Below are 17,487 nucleotides of genomic sequence, written 5' to 3'. Positions count from 1 at the left end.
AGTCCTTGGGAGAGAAGAATTCAGGAAAGATATGAACATTATGAAAGTGATAGCCAAATTCATTGGGAAATGAATGCACTTTCAATTTACTGAAAGTGGGTTACTTTTATTGGTGAGAATTATACTGATTTTTAACCCAGCACAAATTTTTATTGAAATATTAGGAGCTTGGAGTAGCAAATCCCTCTCCAGGACTAGGTCATGGACTGAATTTCTGTCCCAAGATTTGGAGAGCTTTACTGAATTACACTTGAACTCTAGGGAATAGTTTACTGGCCTGGGAAGGTATGTTAAAGATCTATTATTTCAGAATTATTCTCTGAACTGCTTAATGTTGGAATGAAGCCTATTAATCCTTATAAATACTCAAAAAAAGCCTGTTGTGACATTCCATGACTTTTGTGGGTATTTAGGCTAGTTGGAAAGTTTACTGAGAATGTTGTCAGAGACCTTGTGAACCTACTCTCCTTTTTGTTTCCTTTACATTTCCTCTTTGCTCATAGAATAGTTAGCATCCAAGATTATTTAGCTTTCTTATATAGAAGACATGATTTTATATATTATATTATACATTTCTAAGTCACTGCATAGATGCTCAGATGTTGTTCATTATAGTATAGTTTCATGATCCAATTCTTCTTAAAAAGGAAATTCTAGCCAGGCACAGGGGCTCATGCTTGGAATCCTTGCTACTCAGGAGGCTGAGATCTGAGGCTCACTTTTTGAAATCAGCCTGGTCAGGAAACCAGAAGTGATGCTGTGGCTCAAAGTGATAGAGTGCTAGCCTTTAGCAGGAGAGCTCAGGGACAGCGCCCAGGCCCTGAGTTCAAGTCCCATAACTGATCATTTTAAAAAAGAAAAGAAAAATACTGTAGAAAACAATAGACAGTTTATTGACTTCAGTTTCGTGGATGCTTTTGTTATTAATTAGAGAGTTAATACAGCTAGACAGTGAGTCAAAGCACCTGTCTCTACTTCACAGCAAATTCAGGCAAGATGTGAAATATAGAAAAGTAGTGACAGTAAAGTTTCTTAAGAAAGGAACATACTTTTTTGAGAGACTGAAAGTGGATTGTCTCTAGTGTGAGAACAATTACTTTATCCTGGCATAGGTTTTTATTGAAGTTTAAGAAGCTTGGAGCCATAAGTCTCTCCTGAGGACCTACCCATGGGACAAAACCACTGTTAAGTGACATATTTTTCTTGGCTAAGGCATCCCCTAAGTTCAAGGGAGTTTTACTGAATTACATTTGACCTGTAGGGCATGGATTACAGGACTGAATAAGTGAAAGAACTAGTGTTCCAGGAAGTATTTCCTTTTGACCCACAATAGGCTGAAATGAAGCTTTTAGTTTTTAGTTCTCTGCGTGAGGGACTCAGAAACAACTTTTGACATCCCATGACCTTGGAGGGTTATTTTGATCTTAGCTAAGGTTATTTTCCTTTAAGTTGGAAAGTTTAATTACAGGGTTTTCTTGCTGAGATTAATCTTCTTTTGCATTTCTCCTTTGTGGTTAACTGCCAGTCATCTCTCTCTCTCTCTCTCTATCTATCTATCTCTCTCTCTATCTCTCTCTCTCTCTCTCTCTCTGCATACACACACACACACACACACACACACACACACACAAATTTGGTGTCTGTGCCAATAGTGGGGCTTAAAAAATTAGGCCTGAGGACTGTTTCTTAGCTTTTTCACTCAAGGCTATTGCTCTACCACTTAAACCACAGCTCCACTTTCAGCATTTTGCTGGTTAATTGGAGATAAGAGTATCAGCATCTTTCTTGACTGGGCTGGCTTCAAATCTCAAACCTCAGATCTCAACCTAGCCAGGATTACAGGCATGAGCCACAGATGTCTGCCTTCTTTTATAGTTTTAATGTTTGATAGCACTGGGATTTGAACTCAAGGCTTTCTTCTTGCAAGACAAGTAGTCTACCACACATCTAACCCATTTTGTTTTGGGTTATCAAATAAGGTCTCCTCTTCTTACCCAGGACTGATCTCAGTCCTCTATCCTCCTTCCTAAGCTTCTTGCACAGCTCACTGTGACAGATATGAAGTACCACATATAGCTTGTTGGTGAGATGGGATCTTACTTTCTGCCTGAGCTGCCCTGAAGTGGTAACCATCCTGGTCACTGCCCCCCCCCCCCGTGTAATTGGCATATCCCACCACTCCTAGATGCAATGAGTTCTTCTTTCAGAATGCAAATGTCATCCTCTGATAATAAATACAATTGACTTTTTTCTTGGTATACATTATATTTTTAAATCACTTTATATTTGGCTTAGTAAAGGGGGCAAAGGAAAGAAATATAATTCTATACCTTAGAAAATTTCTGAAATAGTCTCTCACCTCAAAAGAGATTTTTGGCAAATGTGGTAATATGAAAAGCCAAAAATTGGAGCCATTTGCTTGATAAATGCAACACGGAAGGCAAAGGCAGGCATTTTTTACAAAGATAAATATGAATTGTTTTAGGGTAGCAACAATTATGCTCTGACACATAAGAAACCCTCTGTTCCCTTTGTAGTAAAAGGTAGTGATACTAACTTTCTCTTCTTGGGAGTAGTTTAGTAATCTGAAACTATTAGCTATATGCTGTAAGTGTTCTTACTTAATTTGATTCCAGAATAGAACGTTCTTGTTAACTATGAAATGTTAGCTTATATGCAAATTATTGGTCAGCTAGAAATATGAGTCTAACAAACATGTTCAACTATGCTAAGAGTACGTGTTGAATTTTTCTTATATAAACATCATTGTATCATAAAACAGTAGTCAAACAAAAATTATTATTCTTTTCAGAATCATTACTTCTGTTTACCTTCAAGTTTATGACTATCTTTTTACAGAGGTAAAAAGCATAGCTGGGCATCGGTGGCTCATGCCTGTGACTCTAGCTACTTAGGAGGCTGAGATCTGAGGATCATGGTTAGAAGCCAGCCAAGGCAGGAAAGTCCATGAGACTCTTATCTCCAGATAACCACCAGAAAACCATAAGTGATGCTGTAGCTCAAGTGGTAGAGCGCTTGCCTTGAGGTGAAGAGCTCAGGGACAGCGCCCAGGCCCAGAGTTCAAGCCCCACAAGCAACAGAAAAATAAAAGCATAGTTAATTTTTCACACAAGAGAATTGTGTTCTTTTTGCAAGTATTACTGTGTGCATTTACTATATATCAAACTTACTATATTGTGTTCTCTTCGCATTTGCTCAGCAAATATTGAAATTATTTGGCTTCTTACTATTTTGGCTAATGAAAAAGTTTATTCATATATACATATAAATAATATATACACAAATATATATACCATCTTTGAATATTTTATTAGGATAAATAAAAAGTGAAATCACAGGGTCAATAGGAAATGTATGTCACCTGGTATCTATTGTCAAATTGTTCTAAGTTTGTTCCCATAGATAATACATGCATGTGTAAAAACTTTGACAGTCTTTCCAGCTTTGATTATTTTTGTTAATTAAATGGGTATCAAATGAACTTCCTGGTTTAATACATTTTTCTCTAAAATGTTATTTTTTTCTGATTTAAATTCTTCTTATTTCTCTGTCCCTATATTATTGACATAATCCACCATATTGGATTTGTATCACTGTCTTTATAATTAAATTTTAGCTCAATAATTAGAATCCACCTATCTACAAAAGAATTGGATAGAAGTTCCTGGTGACATGAGTCCATTTATATCTGCCATAAATAAATGGCTTATTTGGTAACACCAAAACCAAAAAAGACCATGAGTGACTTGATTTAACAAGCAAAGTTCTTATACTCTGACTTTGACTCTCATATTAAAGTATGGCGTTTTCAAAATATGATGTTTCAAAAATGTCCTATGTTTTAGCACTACTGTCCTTTTGTTGTTCAGTATTTTCTGTTTGCAGGTTTAGTTGAGTGCCAGTAGATGGCACTAATTACATAAACAATTCAACAAGTTAATGAAGAGGGGAGAGATGAATGAACTTTCCTTGATTCAAATTTTGTTATATCACATACTCAACAATTATATATGAGCTTGTTTTTATAGTTTGTTTTCTCTTGTGATAAAAACAATCAAGCTCTCTCTACTTCCAATTAATTTGACTAAATTGAAGTACCTGATTCTGATTATTCCTCAAGATGCTGCATTGGCATTTTTGTCAAGAAAAATGAGTGTTTATACTGTCATGGTTGACTAAATCACATGGTAGGTTGAAAAACAAGCATGTAGACATGTAGTGACCTGAGGTTTTTGTGCTTATTTATGTATATTTGAAGAAACTCCAATAGAGATTTCTGGGAGAGAAAAAAATAACTGATATCATTCTCTTTCTTATACACATTTGTAGCAGTTGACCAAAGACCTCCGCCAGTGGCAGATAAATGTAGATGTGGCAAATGACTTGGCACTGAAACTTCTTCGGGATTATTCTGCAGATGATACCAGAAAAGTACACATGATAACGGAGAATATTAATGCCTCTTGGGGAAACATTCACAAGAGGTAAGAACCATATGATTTCTAAAACCATTTAGCTATATATTCAAGGATTGGTGATACTTGTTGGAGAGTATACATTTGTTTCCCAGTAATGTCAAACTGGAGTTTGGGGCAATCCCAGATGATAAAATGTAAACTCGCCTCACAGGTTTCGATCCCTCTCCTGTTTTAATGATGAGAAACTTGAAGGCTAGTAAAATGAAATTATTTGCCCACCATCCAAAGGCACGAATATAAACAAGATATTAAAGTAAAACAAAATACTGATTTGTAGCTAGACTAGCTATTTTTTCTTCTGCTCTAAGATCTGCATCTAAAGAAGGACATTTCTATACCATCATGCTACTTGCTGCTACATATTTAATTGAAAGAAGTCACTTTCAGTTTCATAATAGAGTTATAGCAGCAATGATACCATCATTGCATTTCTTGCTGTATACTCAGTGGGAAAATCCACACAGGATAATATGATCCATGACTTCATTTCCCATTGTATAGCTATGGAAATTGTGTTAATCAGTTTTTCACCACTGTGACAAATACCTGAAATAGTTTAAAGGGGGGAAGAATTTGGCTTACACTTTCAAAAGCCCCAGGCCATGAACACTTTAGCTCTTTTGTTTCTGGGCTGTGGTAAGTCAGAAGTCATGGTTGACAACACCATGGTAATGCAAAATGGTTCATGCCATGGTGTCCAGGAAGCAGAGGGAAATAGAAGAAGAGGCCAGGGACAAAATATCCTTCCTGGACATGCATTCGGTTACATACTTCCTCTATCTAGGTCCCGCCTCTAAAAGTGTGCAACACCTCTCAAATATGCCATCAACTTTTGAATCTATGTGTAGATAAATTCTTTGTTAGAATCAAAGCCCTCATGATACAATTAGCCCTCAAGGATTGCATCCACTGTCTGGAAAACAAAGACTTCAACATTTTGAGCCATTTGGAGAATATTTCCTATCCAAACTATAACACAAATTACAAGCTAGTAGAGACATTGTCTTCTCAAATCCCATCTTTTAATTCCATTTGCTTTTCTTACATACATTACTACATACCCAATTTTAGTTATAAATATGAACTAGTTGTTTCTTATTTGTCTTATAAATTGGCCTAAGCTCCATGGAAACAGACCTTTTGTGACAGACCTCCCATTCTATTTGCCCAGAAAGCTCATAAATAGTTGGTAGATAGTGAATGCCTTTGCATGGTGTGAATATCTTTGCATGTCGTGTGCATGCTATTGTAAGCTATGGATAGTTCAGTTCATATTACAACTTGTATCATTAAACAGTGGGAACACAGTGCCTGTACAGTGATGGGGGAGACCAATGTAAACATTGACTTCTACAAGATGACACAAATTGCTGAAAAAGCCTATTAAGTGGTCTTCACTTGCAGGGGGGGGGGAGAGGGGTTGGGGGAGTGGGGGGGAGGCTGGGAAGGGATGTGAAGGGTAAACAAAGGAGGAGGCTGCAATGCTTGATAAGAAATGTACTCATTATCTTGCCCATGTAATTGTAACCCTTCTGTACAGTATGTTCACAAAAAATTAAAATTAAAAAAATAAAAAAGAATAAAAACTAAAAAAAAAACAGATTTTAAACTATGAGGAGAAAATTTAAAAAGTATCCCAACTATTGACACATAAAAATTAGGAAACCAAGTAAACCTTGAAACCCAACTAGAGATGGAAGAATGTAAATTCTCATAAAGTATGAATTGATCTGGTGGCCTTGGAGAACATTTCACCTCTATCACTGAATTCCAGGCAGTGGATGGCCAAATGATCATGAATTTTAAAAATCATCCTAAATTGAGCTGGGCACCCATGGCTCATACCTCTAATCTGAGCTACTCAGGAGGCTGAGATCTGATGATCAGGGTTCAAAGCTAGCCCAGGCAAGAAAGTCTGTGATATTCTTGTCTCCTATAAACCACTAGAAAATCAGAAGTGGCACTGTGGCTCAAGCGGTAGAATGCTCACCTTGAACTGAAGAGCTGAGGGACAGTGCCCAGGCCCAGAATTCAAGCCCTACAGCTGACCAAAAAAAAAATCATCCTAAATTGGAGGAGTTATAATTTGGGCCTTATCCAAAGGAGAAAGGATAAATAGGAGATTCATATTTGGGAAAAATATTTTCTTTTTATAGTTCTGCCTCCTCTCTGTTTAGAAATTAGGCTCCAAATACACATGTGGAATTTACCCAGTTAAATAAGAGCCAATTAGACTTGGAAGAATAAGCCATATAAAATCACTTGGTAGCCTAAAGTCAATCATTAGATCACAGTGGCAAACACTGAGGTTTCTCAAACAGAAACCCCTTTGGGAAAATAATTAAGATCAAATATTAATTTAGTGTGTTTAGGGACTGTAAACTAAGAAGGAGCTGAGAAGAAAACTTGTTCATATTATAAAACTAGAGCCTCAGGGTATTGGTCTATTCTGTCTAAACTATGTGCTCGGACAGATCCCTCGGGTCTTTCAATTATTTTACTGATTTATGGATCCTTCATGGAAGCACTAAGGGCTTCATCTGTATAAAACCATCACCCAAGGAAAGCATGTAAGTTACTTTACCCAATTGAAAAAAGTCAGTTTGAACTTAGAAGACAGCTGATATTTTTAGCTGTTCCATACGGAATCTTCCATTCTCCAAGCTACTTTTGACTCATGCCTTTACAGTTTCTTCTGTACTTCTCTCAATTTATATATCCTCTGTGCAAAATTCATTCACTTGTATGTTTCTAGTACACTGTGAGTACACATCAATATTTTTCAGCTGACAATGCACTTTTGGGTGTTAGACCTATATAGCTTGCTACTTCCTTTCCGCTTGGATTAACCACAGGAACTTCAAATTGAATAGATACAAAGTTGAACTCATCTTTTTCCTCTGCCAACTTCCTTTCTTCCTCCAAATTACAACCAACTTCTCTTCCTGTGGTCCCAATTCAGTGAAAATCACCACAACCCATCCAGTTGTTCAGTTTGGAAAGCAAAGAGTCATGCTTGACTCTTTCTTCTGTACCTCCAATATCTAAGCTACAACAAAATTATTTACTATCTTACAACTTTCAAATCCACTCTCTTCTCTCCATCCTTACTCATCTACTCCTCTGCTTTTTTTCTTCTAGTCTTCTTGTTTTCCAACCTGTTCTCTTCAGAATCCAGAATGATCTGCCCAAATACATTAAATTCATGCAATCTCACATTTTAAAGCCATTAGTATCTTGTCCATTGCTCTTGGTTTGCAGGAGGGGCAGGGAGAGTTGTGAGCATCAAAACCAGGGCCCTGCACATGCTAGGTGATTACTAATAAGTTATGTCCCTAGCCCATATCCATTGCTTTTTAGAGACATTTAAAATAGTTTTAAGGTCTTTTGTGATATGGCCTTGCCTTGCAATTCTTTTCTCATTTCTTGTTGTCCTTGGAAGCTCCCTCTCATTCTCTCATTCATAATTAAGTAACAGTGAGTTTTCCCATTTCCTTTCAATGATTTTCTTTTCTGTTGTGTGCTGAAATGGTATATATTATTACCTCTCCTTTGCATCTTTAATTTTATTCATTATTGAGATCTCACTATAAATTGCCAGTTCCTCCAGGAAGCCTTCTGAACAAACTCTTTTTGTGCTCTTTCTGTTCCCTAGGGTAATGTTTGTCTCCTAGTCTATAGCTAAGTCTGTTGATCTTTGCCTCCTATGAGAGTATTGACTTTAAGGATATGTACACCTCGTGCTTACCTACAATTACATTACCTAGCACTTAGGTTGGAATATAGTAACAACCCTCAGAACTTTTTGTTTGAGTATTTTAATGAACAAATAAAAATGATTAATTGCCAGGTGCAGGTAGCTCACACCTGTAATCCTAGCCTCTCAAGAGGCTGAAATCTGAGGAATGAAATATAAAGCTAGACTGGGCAGGAAAGTCCATGAGATTCTTATCTCCAAATAATCACCTAAAAACCCAAAGTAGAGCTGTGGCTCAAAGTGGTAGAGGGCTAGCCTTGAGCAAAAGAGCTCAGAGACAGCTTCTAAGTTCAAGCCCCATGACTGACAGAAAATAAAAGACTAATTATAAGTATCTATTAAGGTTAGTTTCAGTTTCCAATAACTGGAAGGTTTTGGGTAGCTTATCAAAAAGGGTTTATTTGCCTCAAAAATGAGATACTCAGAGGCAGATGTTAGGTTTTTAAAGAGGAGGTGGCCGAGTAAGAACCACACCACACGTGGTATTCAGGTAAGGGGTAGGTTTATTCATCATTCTGGCTGGCACCAGGCCAGGTTGGCACTCCATGTGGCTGGGAAAGGCCTGGGAAAGAGGGCATCTCACCCTGGGCTAGGCCTTATCTAGGTTAGGGATAGGAGGGGGAAGGAGAAGTGGCCACATTGAATCCAGATGTGACCTCAGCAGAGGCAGATGTGACCTCTTCCAGGTGTGCCAGTTGCCTAGGTAATGCACGTACTGGGTGGAGACTTTGCTGCGAGGAGAGTGGAGTCTGCTAGCCATCCAGGAGCAGATCTTACAGTAGGCAGATGCTGGCATTGATTCAGTGGCCCAGAGGTCCCCATGTTCTTAGCATTTCCCTCAAAATATGTGCCTTCCAGCAAGAAAATAAGGAGAAGGGACAGTACTTGTATCAGGAAAATCAATGACTTTCTCAGAAACTTGAGAGCCAGAACTGTGCCTCATAATCCTCTTCCATGCAAAGAAGAATAGGGTGTGGTCATTTAATAGAGAATGCCTTTTACAAAGAGCATGGAAAAACAAATTAGCATGCTATAACTGGACTGCATTAACTTTTCAAAGAAATAACCACTGGAGTCATGGCCGGGTTCACTGTGATTGTAAGAATGATGGGCCATTTCAACTTGATTCCCTGCCCTGTGTAGAGATCCTAAGAAAAATTGGCTACTTATAATTTGCGTTAGGAATCCATACTCCATGTTTGCTATCTGCCCATTGTACAGATTAGCCTGTATTTTTTTATCTACAGCTTCCCCTGTTTTACATTCTGATAGACTTTATTCTAGATAAATAGTTACAAAATTCCTCACATGGTAGTTTGTATTTTGACCTTGTTTTGTCTAATACCTTGCCAAGCTCAACCCAGAAATGAAGTAGAATTATGACTATATCTGTATCTATCTATCTATCTATCTATCTATCTATCTATCTATCTATCTATCTATCTATCTATCTATCTATCCATCTATCCATCCATCCATCCATCCATCCATCCATCCATCCATCCATCCATCCATCCATCCATCCATCCATCCATCCATCCATCCATCTATCTATCTATCTATCTATCTATCTATGATTTCAGCTCTTCAGCTCAATGTGAGCACTCTACCACTTGAACCACATCACCACTTCTGGCTTTTCCTGCTTATATGGTGCTGAGGAATTGAACCCAGGGCCTCATGCATGCAAGGCAAGTGCTCTACCACTGAGCCACATTCCCAGCCCTATCCTCTATATTTTCGTTAGCTAATAAGGCAGCCAGCCACCAGCCACTGGGAGCTCAATACCCAGCTCAATACCCACCTTTCAAGTGCTCAAAATCCATGTATAACAGGTACTTTCCCTGTTGGATTGTGTAAAGTACATTTCCATCATCACAGAATGTTTTGCCGGCAGTCCTATTCCAAATTATTTTGCCTCCATTTACCTAAGCAGATTGGGGTAAATTTATAATAATTATGTACTATATTATTTCCAAAAGAATGACTGCCACATTGTATAAATTAGAAGAATTTCTTTTACAAAGTGAGTCATATTGTTGTACTTCCTTATTGCTACCTTTGTATTGGTGTTTTAGCTTTTAAACAAAATGTACAACTACAGAAGGATGGTATTTTCACCTTTTTATTGTAAAGGTAATGTACAGAAGGTTTTCAGTTACATAGGTCAGGTAACATGTACATTTCTTTTGAACAGTGTCACCTCTTCCCTCATTTTCTCCCAGTTTTCCCCTCCTGTCCCCCTCCCCACAAGTTGTAAAGTTCATTTTCAACATAGTATCTAGTGAGTACTATTGCTGAATTAGTTCATCCTTTGTCCCACTATTTCTGTGATTCCCCTAACCTTCCAGAAGTACTTTCACTTTTGTTGTTCATTATATAAACTCTTTTAAAAAACCAAACTGGACAATATCACTATTTGGGTTATGAAAAAAAGTATCACATCTCTGAAAAAATTGCTATGGGACACATTCTGATTGTACCATTACTTACAATTCAGGTTAGACACTATTTTACTTAGATATTTCCTGCCCTCAAACTGTCAATCATGTGGATAAATCTATGCAAAATTTCTGTGTATATGAAAGCCTATTTGAAGCAATAAAATCTCCAATTCTGTTTTAAATCTTTGAATGTTAAGATAAGTATAACTTGGAAGAAGTTTACTTTGATATATGTTGGCAGGTTATAGTTTTAAGATATAAACAAAAGCAAAAGTAAACTAATGTTTGCTTTAGAATCTTAGATTAGAACACAAATTACCTAAGAGGGAAAATATTTTGTTTTCCTGATCATGTTAACATATAATGCCAGAAATGTGAACTTCTGAGATTTCATTTCTTTCTCTTCAGTCTCTCTGAATAGATATGAATTTGTGAATAAGATCATATTAGATGTGATATTACAAATTATTGTGAGATGCCTCTAAGGATTGGATTTCAAGGGCTGCCATCTGGCTGATGACTTTATGATGACACTGTTATGAGATTTCATTTCCTTACTTCTATTCCAGGATCACTCTTTAAACAAGAAATGAGCATTAACTCTGAATTATCTGTCTGTATCTGTATGAGGATTTCCACAACTTCAACAAGCCAGGTGCAAGCTCAACTAGAGCACTGTCCTAGCACAAGAGATTCCAGCCTGGCTAGAGGTTCCTTTTCTAAGTTCCCAGATACCAGAAAAATCCCTGTAGGCAGTGAGGAAAATTTAGCATGTACACTAGCACACATGCATATGTGTAAGTACATATGTATAAGTACATATGTGTAAGCACATATATGCAAATACACTTCTTTAATAGGCATATAAACACTCTATTCCTTAAAATAATTATCATGTCTTTCTTAATATTATTTCTGATATTAATGATAATTAGTTGATAATCTGAAACAAAATTATCACCCGCATTCTTCATTTTTAGCATCCTTGAAGCCACTTGTTGTTAGTCACAGTGGACTTCTTTATTCCTCGGTTCTTTCTTCTCATTCTCACTTCAAAGAAACAAGGAGCACAACTCTATTCTATGTGGATCAGAGAACTACTCTAACATAACACTGCATCTCTTTATCACTCTCCAATATGAGAACTCAGTTCTCTGGAATCTTCAACTTCTTTCTTCTTGTTTCTCTTCTTCACCCAACCAACATACTCATGTCTACTCTATCCTAAAAATTATTTTCCTAGAATGTCTTCTTTTCTATCCAGATTTACTTGGCAGTTATTGACTTTGGTGTTGCCTATTCTCAGCTCCTCATTATATATTGTTTTCCCATCCCTCTCCCTTGGCTGAAGATAAGGACTTTGTGAAATGATTAATGATATGTAATATAGAGTGATAATTACCCATGTACTTGATTCCATTTTACCATAAGTCTAGTTGATCAACTCTACTTGTTGAAAGTTCCCCTTTTTTGGTTTCCAACGCAATATTAGATTGCACCTCTCTGACTTCTCGAATCATATAGTAAGTGTGAGGTACTTAGCTCTTAGAACACAGAATTATTTTAACTTAATTTTTTAATCTCTTATACAATATTTTGTGCTAAGTATATGCTAGGTAAGCTCAGTTCTTGGTATGAGGTGAGAAGCAATGAAAATCCCTAACCTCTTGAAACATATAGGGAGAAAATTGAAGATAGACTGACAAGTACGAAAATTAGATAGATGATAGGTCAAGTAGTTAACAGTGCAATTTAAGAACATAAAGAGGGAAAATGACTGTTACATATGTGTGTGTGTGTTAGAAAAGAAGTGTTGAGTAGAGAAATGAGGAAAAAAGAAAGGTGTTGAGCAGAGAAATGAGGAAAAAAGAAAAGTGTTACCATTTAAATATAATACTCAACAGTAGCGTATTAGACAGTAATCACGGTATATCTCCAAACAGCTAGAACAGAGGATTGTAAATATACTCCTCAAAATGATAAATTTAAGGTGAAAGATGTGGTAATTACCCTAATTTCATCATTACCCAATTGTAAAGATGAATCAAGACATCAAACTATACCTTATAAATATGAACAGTTATAATGTGTCCATGAAAACTAAAAGTAACTTTTAAAAATATTTGTGGTAATCAAGAAAAGTTTTGCTGAAAAAGTGACATTTAAGCAGAATCTGAAGAACCTGAGGATGTGAGTCACATAAGTAATTGGAAGGACATTAGTCCAGGAGGATCCTAATATGTGGAATCCCTTTAGAGGTAGAAGTAACCTGGACATGTCGGAAATGTACAGAGACCAGTGAGCAGGAATTGGCCAGAATATAGTAGACAAGAAGTCTGCGAGGTAGTATGAATCTGATTATACTGGACCTTTTTGGGGTCCCTCAAAGGACTTCAGTTTTTATTCTGCATAAGAAGGGAGTCATTAAAGGGCTTTGAGGAGAGGAGAGGCATGTTTTGACTGACTTAGGTCTTCTGTTATAATTGACTAAAAGGAAGTAGAACCATTAGGAGACCGTTGGGATAGTTCAGGCAAGAGATAACTGGCCTTAGATTATAATGAAAAAGATGCATGTGATGTGAAGCAGCTGGAGACTTTTATACTTTGAGTCCAGAGCTAGATGAATTTTTATTGGATTGGATTTGGGTATAAGATAAAGAGACTAGTAAAAGAAGCCTCAGCAACAGGAAGATTGGCATACTCATTTAATGAGATAGGAAGGCCCTGTGAGCAAAATATATTGGGACAAAGATAGAGACATGTTATATTCGAAATGAATCCAGGTGGACACACAAAGGAGATAGCAAGATATGCAAATCTTAAGAATGGCTGGAAAATAGCTATGGTAGTGTCACAGGACACAAAATAGGGGTTTTGAATCACAATTGTTATAGCTTTACTTTCCTTCATGCAGTCTTGAATATTAGTATTCTAATCTTTTCGATTGTGTATACCAAACAAAAAGGACCTTGCACTCTCACTCAGTTTTTTCACTCAGGCTGGCGCTCTACCAATTAAGCCATGCCTCCAGTTTGGGCTTTTTTGCTGGTTAATTGTAGATATGAGTCTTGGGGATTTGTCTGCCTGGGCTGGCTTCATTCCCCAATCCTTACATCTGACTGAATAGCTAGGGTTTTATATAGAGCCTTGAGCCATCAGCTCCTGATGGTATTCTAATCTTAATTCTCTGTCTTCTTTCTTTATATACAGTTCAATAGCTTGATCTGTTGGCTTCAATTGCCATTTAAGATTCCTCAGTCTTTCTGTTCAATTTATATCTTTCTCCTGAACTTTGAAACTGTATTTTCAGACACTTACTGTACATCTCTACTTACATATCAAACAGGTCTCTAAATGTCTAAAGTAGAATGTGTTATCTGGCCTTAAAATAATACTAGATCACCTATGTATGTAGTTGTGTAATTAACTCTAAAAACATAAATCAAAGAGCTACTTTCTTTCCTTTTACTTTCCTAATTTACTGACATGTATTTAAATTACCTTCCAATTTCTGTGAATTCTACTTCAAACATTATCATAGAAACTATTGCCTCTTCTTCATTACTCTATCTTAAAGCCTCTTCATCTTTTGCATGGGAAATTGTAGCCACCCTTGTTTTAGTGATGCCTCCATCAATAAGTCCCTACTCTCATTTACCTTCACACTGGCTCCAGTTCTTTACTTTAAAAGTCAATCTTCTAGCCAGGCACCCATGGCTCATGCCTGTAATCCTAGCTACTTAGGAGGCTGAGAACTGAGTATCACAGTTCAAAGCCAGACCTGGCAGGAAAGTCTATGACATTCTTATCTCCAATTAATCACCAGGGAATGGGAAATATTGCTACGGCTCAAATGGCAGAGTGTTAGTTAGCCTTGAGCAAAAAGAGCTCAGGGACATAGCCTGGGCCCTGAGTTCAAGCACCATGACTGACAGAAACAAAAAATGTCAATCTTCATGGGGCTAGATATGGTGGTGCACAGGAATAATACTAGCTACTCAGGATGCACAGATAGAAAGACTTCATTTCAAGGCAAGTCTGGGCAAGCAGGTATGGAGACCCTATCTAAAAACCAAGCTAGGTGACTCGTAGCTGTGGTCACAGCTACTCAGGAGGCAGAATTAGGAGATTTATAGTCTGAAACCACCTAAACTAAGTTATCATAAGACTATCTTGAAGACAAACTGAAAGAAAAAGGGTTAGGTGTGTGGCTCCACCAAGTGATAGAGCAATTGCCTACCAAGTGTGAGGTCTATAGACTTCAATCTGTAGCACCAGAAAAAAAAGGGGGAGGAGGAGAAGGATCTTCTTGGGCCAGAGATTAGCTTGATGCTAGACCATTTGTCCTGGCACGTATAAAACCTTACATCCCCAGCCTTGAACAAAAGGAATTCTTTTGTCTCTAATATACTTTTTGACCCTCCTGGGGCATGATGAATGATATTTAAATATGTAAATATTTCCAAAAGTATATTGAAACCTTTATGAAAGTAATAATGCATAAGGAAAGCTTGAGTATTTTCAGAGACAAAAGTATACAGTATTATAAATTTTGCTTTTTTTGTCTTAGGAGAAGAATAAATGTGAACTTCATAAAAGAATCTCACATTTTCTATTCCCAGTTGCTTTCCTTTCTCAAAACATTTTTGAATTTACTTTCTGGAATTACCTATGAACTGTTTTATGATTATCTAAAGACTGTTGTAATCATTTTATAGCCATACTTTCTTTGCATTTGTTTGCTAAGTAATGTACTCAATAACTGTGAAATGGATAAAACTATCAAATATTGGGTACTAAATGGCTTTGGGTTATTTCCAAAAGTTTAAAGAATGAAGATTTGCTGACCTTGAATCTATGTAAAGACTGAAACATAGTACTAATAGGACACGTGTTTAAATTACAGCCTCTTAATAAGAATGATTCCTCACACTTCTAATTCTGGAACTCAGAAGGTCAAGAGAGCCAGCCTGGGGTACATAGTGAGACCTGGTTTCAATCTTTTCCCCTTAAAAAATACAACTTTTTATTAAGTTGGAGGCTGCTCATAATGCATTTGTAACCTATTTTCTCCAACTATTTAAACCTAAAAATGACCCTAATGTCATGCTCCATTGAGAGTAGTCTATTTTTAACCCATTGCATACAAAATATACACTCCAGTCTATCTTAAGCACTAAAATGTTTGATGTGTTTAAAAATCCAATCTATGAGCAAATCCTATAGGTGCATTTTTTAGGCAGTATGATGAAGCTTACTTTGGCTCTTCAGAAGAGAATTGTACAAAATTTTAAGACATTCCCATTTCTCTACTTCTCAGTCTTCCCAAGTGATTCTGAAGCATAAGAATTCTTGGTGCCAACAATAAGATAACGTAATACTTCAGATTTGAAACATTGGGGTTCTGGTCTAGGGAATGCCATGATCCACAGAGATCTGCAAAATTCATAGTGTCAACTGCCTAGTTCATTTTATGCCATCATCTTTAAAGTAATTAGAATCTTTACAACTTACAGGAATTGCACAAAAGGAGACATTTGGGACCATGTTATTGGTGGCTTTCTGGTATGGGAAATTACCTGGTTATATATCCAAGTAGCCATTTTTATTCTACTGCAATTGTATAGTACTCAATTGAGCTCTATCAGTATACAAATATATATGCTTATCAATGCCCATACATGCAACTTACCCATGAAAAACTTATATGATTAAGGAGAACTTAGTTGTTTTATAATGGAAAATTATAAGCCTTTTCTTCATTTGCTAAAATTAATGGCATAGTATTTAAAATAAAAACAAATAGGAGAATTTTTTCCTTACTTGGTTTAATTGAACCATTAATGTTAGCAATAACATCTATTAGATTACTTTTCAATTCTATTCTTATTTCTCATTTTATTTGCATCTTCATTATTCTGAAAAAGACTTTAGAATACTTAATAAAGGGTTGAAACTAGCTAGACTTTATTATAGAAAAGTTAAGCCATTTTGGTAAATGAATTTAATCATTTAACTTAACATTTTTGTAGGGGAGCAGTATTGGTATTGAACTCAAGTTTACTACTTGGACCACATTCTCAGTCCTATTGCTTTTAGTTTGTTTTTCAGTTGGAACTAGTTAACTTTGCCTAGGCTAGCCTCAAACTGTGATCTTCCTTTTTGTTCCTCCTGAGTAGTTAGGTTTATAGCACATAGTTGATCTGTCATTTGATTTAGTTTTTATCTGCCTAATTTTCACAGCCTTACAATTTTAGAATCTTTTGGCTTTTTTCATTGTGTAACAGAGTTTCATTCTCATTCTATATTAATTCAAATACATTTTAATTAAAATTATTCTGAGCACATAGATATTAGTAAGTTTTGTGAAGTTGAATCTTTTTGCTTCATACACACATGAATGGCATTTAGTTAAGCAGTTCTAGATGATGCTCAAAACAGAATTTTTGTAACTCCCTTTCAAAGTAGGGACTCTGTTGCCAATCCTAACTGAAGCAAAGAGCCTAGATCAGATCTTCTGTTTTACATGCTATTACCAGATTTTTGGGCCTAGTAGAATCTGAATTCCTAGCAAATGCTATGCATTTCTAAATCTAGAGCACAATAATCCCAAGTCTATAGCCCTGTACATAATTTTCTGTTTTGGTGACATTTCTGAACTGTAGAGCTTTTTTTCTTGTTGTGGCCCCTTTTTATGTCTGTTTTGTTGTTTTATCTACCATTTGTTTTCTCTTTGAGAGTTTTTTCCTATGTTTTTTATAATTTTTACTTACTGTAAAATTGATAC

General features: G+C 36.4%; 1 protein-coding gene across 1 annotated transcript in view; it reads left to right on the top strand.

Moving 5' to 3' along the window:
* The window catches only part of LOC105993437 (dystrophin-like), a gene marked incomplete at its 3' end in the record, with an annotated part of 1,816,642 nt that overhangs the window by 1,479,376 nt on the left and 319,779 nt on the right, over window positions 1-17,487 (top strand). The window contains 1 exon segment of the mRNA XM_013026710.1: window positions 4,351-4,505. Coding sequence (XP_012882164.1) covers window positions 4,351-4,505 — 155 coding nt within the window.

This window comes from Dipodomys ordii, unplaced genomic scaffold, assembly GCF_000151885.1.
Source record: "Dipodomys ordii isolate 6190 unplaced genomic scaffold, Dord_2.0 Scaffold96, whole genome shotgun sequence".
In the NCBI taxonomy this organism is placed as follows: Eukaryota; Metazoa; Chordata; class Mammalia; order Rodentia; family Heteromyidae; genus Dipodomys; species Dipodomys ordii.
This window is presented reverse-complemented; position numbering and strand designations above follow the sequence as displayed.